Source organism: Schistocerca americana, chromosome 5 (assembly GCF_021461395.2).
Source record: "Schistocerca americana isolate TAMUIC-IGC-003095 chromosome 5, iqSchAmer2.1, whole genome shotgun sequence".
Classification (NCBI taxonomy): Eukaryota; Metazoa; Arthropoda; class Insecta; order Orthoptera; family Acrididae; genus Schistocerca; species Schistocerca americana.
This window is the reverse complement of record NC_060123.1, coordinates 131,061,395-131,071,507: the sequence shown is the minus strand read 5'-3', so window position 1 is coordinate 131,071,507 and position 10,113 is coordinate 131,061,395. Positions and strand designations below refer to the sequence as shown.

General features: G+C 35.6%; 1 protein-coding gene across 1 annotated transcript; it reads right to left on the bottom strand.

Annotated features, from left to right (window-relative positions):
* Positions 1-507: 507 nt before the first annotated feature.
* On the bottom strand, positions 508-3,731 carry LOC124615744 (gamma-glutamylcyclotransferase-like). Its single transcript, XM_047143826.1, has 3 exons — positions 3,238-3,731; positions 2,978-3,111; positions 508-1,519 (listed from the first exon to the last, which is right to left on the bottom strand). The coding sequence occupies exons 1-3, from the start codon at positions 3,340-3,342 to the stop codon at positions 1,225-1,227; spliced, it is 534 nt and encodes a 177-aa protein (XP_046999782.1). The 5' UTR covers positions 3,343-3,731; the 3' UTR covers positions 508-1,224.
* Positions 3,732-10,113: the final 6,382 nt, after the last annotated feature.

Below are 10,113 nucleotides of genomic sequence, written 5' to 3'. Positions count from 1 at the left end.
TTTCACCCTGTTACACCTCCAGAACACAATTCATCCTTTAACATGGTTTCCCTGAACTTAGATGGAGTACACACATTTAATATTTGTTCTTAACCCACTTCACTTAACATAAATATTATGCCATTAAAATACTGTTTTTAATAATATGTGATTTTTCCGTCCCTTGCAACATGGAGCAGTACTCATGGTCCTAGGGAAAAAATGAATAGGACCTTTCTTGTACGAAATTTAATTTAGTTTAATTTTGTACTGGAAAACATTTCTGTTCAATGCCACATTTTTCGAGATAATTACGAAAAACATAAAAATGTGACCTCTAAAAAGAACCCTCATCTCTGCACTCACACCCCGCTGATCAGGATTTTTCGTATGTTGTTCATTACACTCCCCCCTTCACTCTACAAAAGTTTGTGACTATACAAATTTTTCCCCTAATTTTCCTTTGCTGACTGAACTATGTGTGGGAACTCTTGTTTTGAGGAATTCCACAAATTAAAAAACCTATAATTACTATTAGTAACAAAAGAAATTTTATTTTCCAAAGATAAAAAATGAACATATTTTAGTTTTTCTACAAGCCAATGAGACCACAGTAACAGAATTATACCAATATCTCTTTCGAAAATTAAAAAAAAAAAAGCTAATGAACACACAATTTTTAAATTGTTTTTGAATATGGTAATTCTTTCCAATAATTTGTCAGTAATGGGATTACACAAAAAAGTTATGCAGAATCCTCATTCACGGGAGAGACAACGTGGCAGGACTAGACAGAATTGGGAACTACCTCTTCCTTGACAAAAAGACTTTAATTTTTCTGAATCCTACGGTTAAGATTTCGTGTTGCAAGAACACACATTTCCAGAGAAAGGCATATTTTATGAATCAGCAGTACACATTTGTTTTCTGCAAGAAAATGCTTGTACTAATATTTATTGTATGTCCCTTCAGACTAGTGACTGTCACTGCCTGACTTCGTAAATCAAATTAAAAAAAAAAAAAAAGACTGATGACACAGCATTATCAGTTCCACCACATAGTATTCAGCCATGTGAACATTTTTTTTTTTTTTTTTTAATTCCCTCTCCGTACATTACTTAATGTTCTCCAATTTCTCAGCTATATTAACTACTCACCTTACACTAACAAATACTGCTGAAAAAGTAATTTCAATTTTTCCCTGCTTTCATATCTTATGTTTAACTTACATCCCTTTGCTGATAACTACTGACTTGAAATCAAGAACTGTAATTTATTACCAACACCTTCATAACCATTATGCTGTATTTTTTTCAACTGATTTATGTAATCATCTGGTAATCCACTTTCAATTGCTCCTTGTATGACAACATCCAAATAAAGTGCAGATGGCAGCCTGTTTTCAGGAATGATATCTCCTTCAGATATCTTTGTTGGCGTATCACAAAGCTGATATGAGCGACAATTTACAAATTCTCCTGAGGGCTTCTCCACATCAACTTGCATGGGAAAATAAAATCCATCGTTTACACCTTCTTGCCTGAAAACAGAAAAAAAAAAAATGAATGACACAACTGAGGGAATTAGCAAATGATATATGTATAGTAATTAAACTGAAAGCATTGTTAATTTTCAAAGTTTACACATAAAATTTATTCAATTGTGGAGATTGTGTTCATCTACTGATGACACCTCATAAAGCAAGGAGTAAGACTATCTTGTACAGGAGTAAATATTAAGCAATTATCTGATAACCAGACCATGAGTTTTAGCATCATATGGAAAAAATACAAAGAAAATTAAAAGAACTATATCAGCATTCCTCCTACAGGCATGTCATAAATTACTTAGTTGAAACAGGTGTTTGGCGAGTGTTAGTGTTTAAAAACACTCTTTGTGCAGAGTTGTACACAAATTTTTATTCATGGCTGTGATGTCAATCAGTCACATTTAGCTGCTTATTCTGCAAAACAAGATTCTGTGAACGTGCTTATATTTTGTGGAGAGACATATTCATGGTAGGTACTGATAAAATGGGCCACATAAATCAAGAAAAAGAATGACACATGCAGCAGAATGCTCCATGTCAATATCTTGCATCACCCTGAAGCACCATCAACAATTAACCACTGTAAATAAAGAGGCAACAAGGATTCTAGTATTTGAAGACAAAGTGATTTAAAATGGAATAACCATGTTGAATAAATCAATTACAAGCTGAGTGCACAGTTAACTTTCAACAGTTCACGATTGTGCATAGGCAAGTGCTTGCTATGAATATTTTAATGTGCATCTGAAATAGGGCTTAACATCCTGGGGAAATTCTACAGCAGCTCACAGGTCATTCGCAACCCAAAACTGAAACTTAAATCATTATAGGGAATAGTTGTGTGAACCATTACTACCATTAGCATGCATTTACATTACATTATATTGACACACTAATTCTTTTGCGTAGAACTGTTATGGGAATGGTGGCAGTACATGAAAAAAAATTGTTGCATACTCAATCACAATACACGATTAAAAGGAAGAATGGTGTGTCCAACGTATAAATTATCTGACAAATCTGTTTGAGAATATCTACACTACTACTGCTTAAGTGAATATTTAGTATACGTACATATGAATATATTATTTCTCTTTGTAAAATTGCACGGCATAACATCTAGCAGGTAAATTTACATAAAAAACGCTGGCCCCAATGTTGTACCGTGGTGGGTAGCGCATTACTCGTTTCAGTCGTTGAGAAATTATACTTCATGCGTCTCTCTATATGGTGTGATAATGAGAAATTTTTATAATTCTTGCAATAAAGATTTCTTTTTTATAACAATATTGGGAATCTGACACAATTTGTTCTTTTTCTCAAGAAATCTATTACACGAATTTGCACCGCTGAATCACTAGTTCAGAAATACTAGTTCACTACAGTTTCGCATTACCGTAATTCTCAGATTGCTTTTGCAAACACTAACTGTATTTTAAAATTATTGACCTGTCTAAATCCGCCAAATTTGATTTATCAATTTCCCACACCGCTCCCCATACGTGTTTGCCCTGTTCTGGCACTAGCGTTGCTACTGCACCTCTCCATCTCTCGGCCCACGTTCCGAAATCCAGTCGGAAATCCTGCAAAAAGGCAATGCAGTACTAACAATTTTCCTAAATCCTTCTTTAACTGTACCTCGCTTTCCAGATTTTCGGCAAGCTGATGTGTCAATAGTTCTCCCATAATTTTAACTTTTTCCGATTTACCTTAAGCTTTGCTGCTGATATCCTTATTGCTGATGGATTGTTTATGTGAATCCTTTTTGCTAGCAAATTACTTCCGTATGCAAAATAAAAGAATTTTCCGCCCATTACTGCTTATTTAAGCGCATATAGTGTAAGTGACTTTAAGCACTAACGTGGTATTTTCCAGCAGAATTTATTTTGCTAAACATTAACCCACGACGCTCGCAAAAGCGACTTAACAGTCAAACACAGTTCCTTTGCCCACAACCTACTCGTGATCACGACACATACAATTAAGTACGTGGAGTGCTGTAGTCATACGACATTGTCATACACACGCTACTTCGCCATACGGTAGAAACCTCTCTGGGAATGGGAAGGATGGGCTAAACTGCGATTCCCCGATATCAGTGACTTCTGTAACTGCTGCTTTTCAGTAATTGTCATTCTGAACTGCGATTTGTCGCAGTGAAGAGTCGCAGTTAACGAATTCACAACTTGTATCCCTCCGCTATTTCTGCTACACCTGCGATTTCTGTTACTTCTGCGATTTATGGGCTTACGCGATTTATCACTGTGGATGCCACATTGTCATTAGGCGCAAGTAAGAAGTAAACTGTGTCAATGCAATCGATAAATGTTCGCGCCTGTATATACGATTATTTATGATGGCCTAATGTAACGTTTCAGCTGACAAAAGGTTACCTGAAATGGTATTATTAATATTTCCAACGATTCTTGCTCAGTTGTTACGTGGTATACGAAAGAAACGTTTGCCCACAGACAAAATTTAATATTACAAAAAACAGTCAGTATTAAGAATGTTTTACGTATGTTATTCCTGTGACTTAAGTTTTACATTAATGAAACAAGGGTGAAAATATTGATAGTGTTATGTTGAGAATCATAACATAAATACCACACAGTATCATAGAAGTTCAAGTTTAGAATACGGAGTCTAACCACGTCGATATGTTCACAAGTATCTGAACAACACTGTCAGTCACTCTATATAGCAATAATGCAAAATATCAGTGACAACGAACTGGAAAAGTTGCCACAGCGACTTTCAGACAACAGATAGATAATAATTATTAATAATGGTATGTGATGGGTTTATACAAACTTTGCGCGCTTAACAATGGGTTTTTGCGTAAGGTCCGTTTATTGTAAATTTACTGTGATTTTATGGTAAATATCGGACTTCGTAATTTGAATAATTCCAAAGCTTTGGTTCGTAGTGGACCTTGATATAAATTGTAACACAAAACCTTTAGCCTTGCCAAGATGCAGTTTAATTGGAACAATAGCTTGCAACATAAATGAAACACAAGATTAAATAATATCACTGTATTTACAAAATATTATACTAAATTGAATAACACAGACACATTAATTCTGTTGCTGTGAGCAGCTATGAGTACGCCTAATGAGATTGCGTTTTAATATATAATTATCTGCAGCGATGGCAGATATGCCTCCCGTCAGGACGGCTTCCAGATTAAAAAATGTGCGATCTTCTCAGCAAGACAACTGAACTGCGTAATTGTTCTATTGTTTCAGCGGTTGCACAGCACATTCGATACAACCACTTCTACTAATTAATATCTTATGTAATTTTTTATTTATATTCTGAACTTATATCTACGTTTTTGCTATATATCCACGCCTGTTCTACAAGTGTGCCTTTAAAATTCCCACAAGTATTATTAGTTGTATAATGTGAATTATATTATTAGTAATTAGTAGCAGTATAAAAGTTTAGTAATCCTCATGATTTTCCGGAAGCAGTTCCCATTTCGATTACTGTCTGCTCTATGTACCCATCCACGTCTAGAAGAGAGAATCGTCAAGATTCAAAACGACCCTTGAAGAATTCTCAGAGCCATAATTGATAAAATGAGTATTGGTACAGTGTGTCATTATGTGATTTGAAAGGGATAATAAATTAATATTTACTAACTTGTGAGTGAATTAAGATAATGGCAATTCTGATCTTTCATCCCATACCCCAGAATTTTCTGCCATGTATTTAGTGATAAAGACTTGCTAGAGTGTGATACTGATCCGTCCATCTCTCCCACCTTGAATGTCGGTTGTGATGACTGTGAGTTAACGAGCATGTCGTTCTCATTTAAATATATGGACAAAAGAGACAGCCTTCCAGGAGTTGTGAAACGAATCCTGCAGTCCAGGACCGTGTGCCACAAAGAGCGCAGATTCGCCATGAGATGAGGAAACTCACAGGCATCTATTGTGCTGAATGAGGTAAGGCTGATCAATCCTAAGCACTGTAGTGTGCGAGTGAGACAGACGAGAACCTACATCATAGGGAAACCTTTAGGAGCTGTTTTTGTCCAGGGAGGCGTAGCAGTGTTAAATATGGTGGACATAAGCTCGGCCATAAAGGGAAACATTTACGAAAACTATTTAATCCTGTAGTAATTCAGGGAATCAAGCCACAGTAATTTTAATCTACCGTTTTTCTTAAATTTTCATGGCGATCCCAATAAAACTTGAATATTGATCATATCTATTATAGTTTAGGTTTACTGTTAAAGTGAAATTAACAAGTTTTATAACAAAGACCTGAATGCTAAAATCTCAATTTAACATTTATTATGTAATGGATATTATTATTCGTTTATTTAGGATGTGACAGTGGTCAGGCTTTGATTATTTAAATATGTTAAAATGTAAAATAATGTAGAATAAGCTGTAGCCAATCAAATGGACGGCTGCAGGGAAGGGAACTGTACTAATCAGTTGAGCGACGATCTTCAGCACATGAGAGATGCGGCCAGAGACGGGCAGAGGGACAGTGTTGGCGGAGACGTGAAAGCAGATGATCGGTTTTTAGGTAGCTAGGAAGTGAAACGAATTAGAAAATTTCGCGTTGTATTGTATCGCAGGACTTAGTCTCGGAGTGGTGAGCAGCTGTGCGCCTTGTGTGAACTCTAACTTTTCACGTAGATAACAAGGGGGAGCATTGGACTTGTATTTCGCGATTTGTGAATGATCGAACTGTGTATATGACGATTTTTTTGCACTGTTATCGTGTTATCTAACATACGCTCCCACCCTTGCTCTCTCTCACCCTTCCATAGCTATAAAACGTTGTTTGTGAAAATCTGCATGTGTCAAGAAATCAAATGGTGAGACTGAATGACATTATTTGATAAACAAAATGCAACTGTGTCAAATGGGTATGCTCTCGAGTGCAACAGTAACTCTAAATACTTGCTGACCAATCCAGCAGTCCTGAAATGTTTGTGCCAGATGTATGTAGTATTTCTAGAAATGAAAAAAGAAGGAAAAAAACATAAAATGAAGGTGTTATGTGGAGTGTTGGATATTTTATAATCATTATTATTATTATTATTTATTTGTATAACATTTTTTAGCAAACCCTTACTCTGTTTTAGCTAAGTAATCCTAAATATTGCATAATAGATACTTTTTAGCTGCCTTTTTAAATAAGTGTATTTTTGCAATTTCTTTAACCCCTTTTGGTAATTTATTGTACAGTTCTATTCCTTGGTAGAAAATACTGTTTTGAGTTTTATGTTTATTTTTTCTTGTTAAATGTAAGTTGAGTCTATACCTTGCTGCATGGTCATGGACAGAGCTGTTTGTGCAGTAATTACCAATATTATTTTTGATATGTACAACTGACTGGTAAATGTATTCACATGGAGCAGTTAAAATCCCCAGTGTTTTGAACAGATCTTTACAATCAGCTCGAATAGTATTATTGGTTATTATTCTTATGGCTCTTTTCGGGGTTTGAAAATTGTGTTCATATTTTGTGCATTTGTTCCCAAAAAAAATGTCATAGCTAAGAAGTAAGTGTACATATGAATAGTATGTAACTAAAAGACACTGCATGCTACACACTGATGATAGGATTCTAAGGCCGTAACATGCTGATGACATTCTGTTTGTGAGTTCCTTTGTGTGTTCACACCACTTCAACTGAAAATCAATATTAGTACCTAGAAATTTTGCATTTGTTACACAGGCTATAGAGGTGCCACCTACATTTAATTTAACATTGTCATTTTTCGTCTTCAAACTGAAATTAATGGCATTAGTTTTCTTTATGTTCAGTGTCACTTTATTGCTTATTGACCAATCATAAACTTCCTTGAGAGTTTCATTTTCCTTCTCGGCAAGGAGTTCTCTTGTTTTCTCAGTGACTATAATATTGCTGTCATCAGCGAAGAGAATTTTTCCACCATGAGTAACACTACTGGGAAAGTCATTGTTGTATATCAGGAACAGTATTGGTCCTAATATGCTACCTTGTGGAACCCCTATATTAATGTATTTTGGTTCTGATAAGTGTTTTACTAAATACTTAGACCTATTTGAACTATGTGTTATCTCTACTCTTTGTACCCTATCTGTTAGGTAAGATCGAAACCAGTCATGCTTCTAATTTATTTTAATAGAATCTTGTGGTTGACTGTATCAAACACCTTGGAAAGATCCAAAAATATACCTCTGACACACTCATCTTTATCAAGAGCATCAAGTGCAACCAAACTGTGATTCGCTTAAAAGATTGTAGTTGTTCAGGTAATTCATTAATCTGTCTTTTATAATTGCTTCTATTATTTTTGAGAATGGTGACAGCAGGGAAATGGGCTGGTAATTTTCTAAGTCTTCTGCATTACCTTTCTTAAGCAAAGGTACAACTCTTGCCTGTTTTAACTGCTCTGGAAATGTCCCTGATGTGGAGGATTCATTTATTATATTTGATAAAGGGCCTTGTATAATCCCTATGTATTGTTTCCGTACACACATTTTATTTTTTAGTTTTTGAACAGTTTTATTGACTTCATTCTCTGTGGTTGGGAGTAACATCATTGTATTTAGTGCAACATTATTTACAGGTGCTATATTAGTTTGGGGGAATTTTTGCTGTAACTTCTCTGCAGTACTTAAAAAAATGCTCATTTACATAGTTTGCTAAATGTTGTGAATCATTTATTACCTTATCTTTCTCCCTTAGCAGTATGTTATTCTGCGTTTGTTTGTCTCTCCCCATTTCCTTTTTTATAACATCCCAGATTGCTTTGCTTTAGTATCTGCATTATATATTATTTTGTCATTAAATGACTTTTTGCAGCAATCAGCACCTTCCTATATATCTTTTTGTATCTATGATAGAAATTTAAGAATTCTGGATCATTGCGAATCTTTTTCATGGAACTGAGGTGTTTAACTGTTTGGGAGGACTTCTTAATACCTGCTGTTATTGATACAGACAGGCATACTTTTGGAAGTGCCTTTTCAAAGTTCAATTTAAACAATGTGGAGAATTTAGAGAATTTCATATTCACATTGGTTTCCTTATACACTTCATCCCTGCTTTGTTTTTCTAGTTATTTTGAAAAATCTTTTACTTTCATTTCTGATAGATGTCGTTTGTAGGCTTGGAGTTTAGGGAATGATTCGATGCCTGATTTTACTGTTGTTATTTGACTGAGATGGTCTGGTAGTCCGAGATCTTTTACAGCTACATCACATTTTTCCCTGTCCATATTTGTGGCCACATGGTCAATTACTGATGTCGTTGTAGTAATCCTTGTTGCACTATTGACCAATAGGGAGATGCAAGAACTTTGAAGGATGCTTATGAAGGTGCTGCTGGATTCATTTGTGAAATTAGTGTTGATGTTAATGTCCCCATACAGAATTATGTTGACCTTTGTACTTGAGACTTTATCTAGAACTTATTGAAAAAAGTGTCCACACTACCACTGGGAGATCTATACACACACAAAATGATTAATTTCTTGGTGATATCAAGCCCTGTTAATTGGCTGAGATTTCAAAGTGTTTGTCTTCACTTACTGTACTGTGGTCATGTCTTGATTTGAACTGTGTTCCTTTTCTGATTTAAATGCATGATCTTCCACCCCCTGAAGTAGTTCTGAAGTAAGAGTTTCCCTTTTCATACAATAATAATACTACATGTTGGATTTCTGTGTCTCTACACCAGTGCTCAGTAATACAAGCTATTGTGCAGTTCAAAGATTGAAGCTCAACTTGTATGAGTTGTATTTTATTTTTTATTGATTGCATGTTTTGATGGAGGATTGTTAAGTCTGTGAAATGCCCCATGTTACTCTTCCCAACGGTTTGTTTTTCTTCGTGACATCTGGTATGTGTAATGTTTGATATGTTAAAATCTGTCTTGTAAGTGGCTGTTTCAGTATTTTTGGAAGTGCTGGAGATACTCTTTAGGCAGGGGAACTTGTCGTCTGGATTTATCCTACAAAAGACCTACTTTTCCTACCTATGACAACAGGTATTTGACCATGTGTGGACCGAGATCCACCCCCAATACTCTCATGAATCAGCTCCACCAATCTTCCCTTCCCAATCCTGTTAAGGTGTATGCCATGCCTAGTGAAACCTCATCTGTTAGTTAGTTAGTTAGTTACGTGTTCTATTGATCAATAGCACAGAAAACCGTTATGATGTGGAACATGTCAAACGCACAAGAAATGCGCGCAGGATACAATTTTTTTTTGTTTCGTTTACATTATAGTGTTATACCTAAATGTTCCTATTATCTATCACATTCCCTTAAATGGCACAAAATGCACATATTATATCTCCAGATTTAATTCATCTGTGGTATAGAAGGAGTTGTCAAGGAGGTATGATTTCAATTTGTTTTTGAAACTATTACTGCTGTCTGTCAGACATTTGATAGCCCTGACAGGCACCAGGGAAACACGAGCAAAGTTGACTGTCCTCAGAGTCATCCCTAACCCCACATTGATTCGCCTCACAGCTCCATCAAGTTGTGGCCAATCATGACGCCAGAACAGCTCAACAAAGTGTACGTTGGTGCCATGCGTCAGGGAAGCTATCTTGTCC

Bases quoted from the DNA above. Each gene is read 5' to 3' on its own strand.
- LOC124615744 (XM_047143826.1), bottom strand. From the start codon at position 3,342: ATGGGCGGAAAATTCTTTTATTTTGCATACGGAAGTAATTTGCTAGCA. The intron at 3,112-3,237 runs GTAAATCGGAAA...GCCTTTTTGCAG, and splicing joins TATCAGCAGCAAAGCTTAAG to GATTTCCGACTGGATTTCGG. The intron at 1,520-2,977 runs GTCAATAATTTT...TTCTGTTTTCAG, and splicing joins AATTTGGCGGATTTAGACAG to GCAAGAAGGTGTAAACGATG.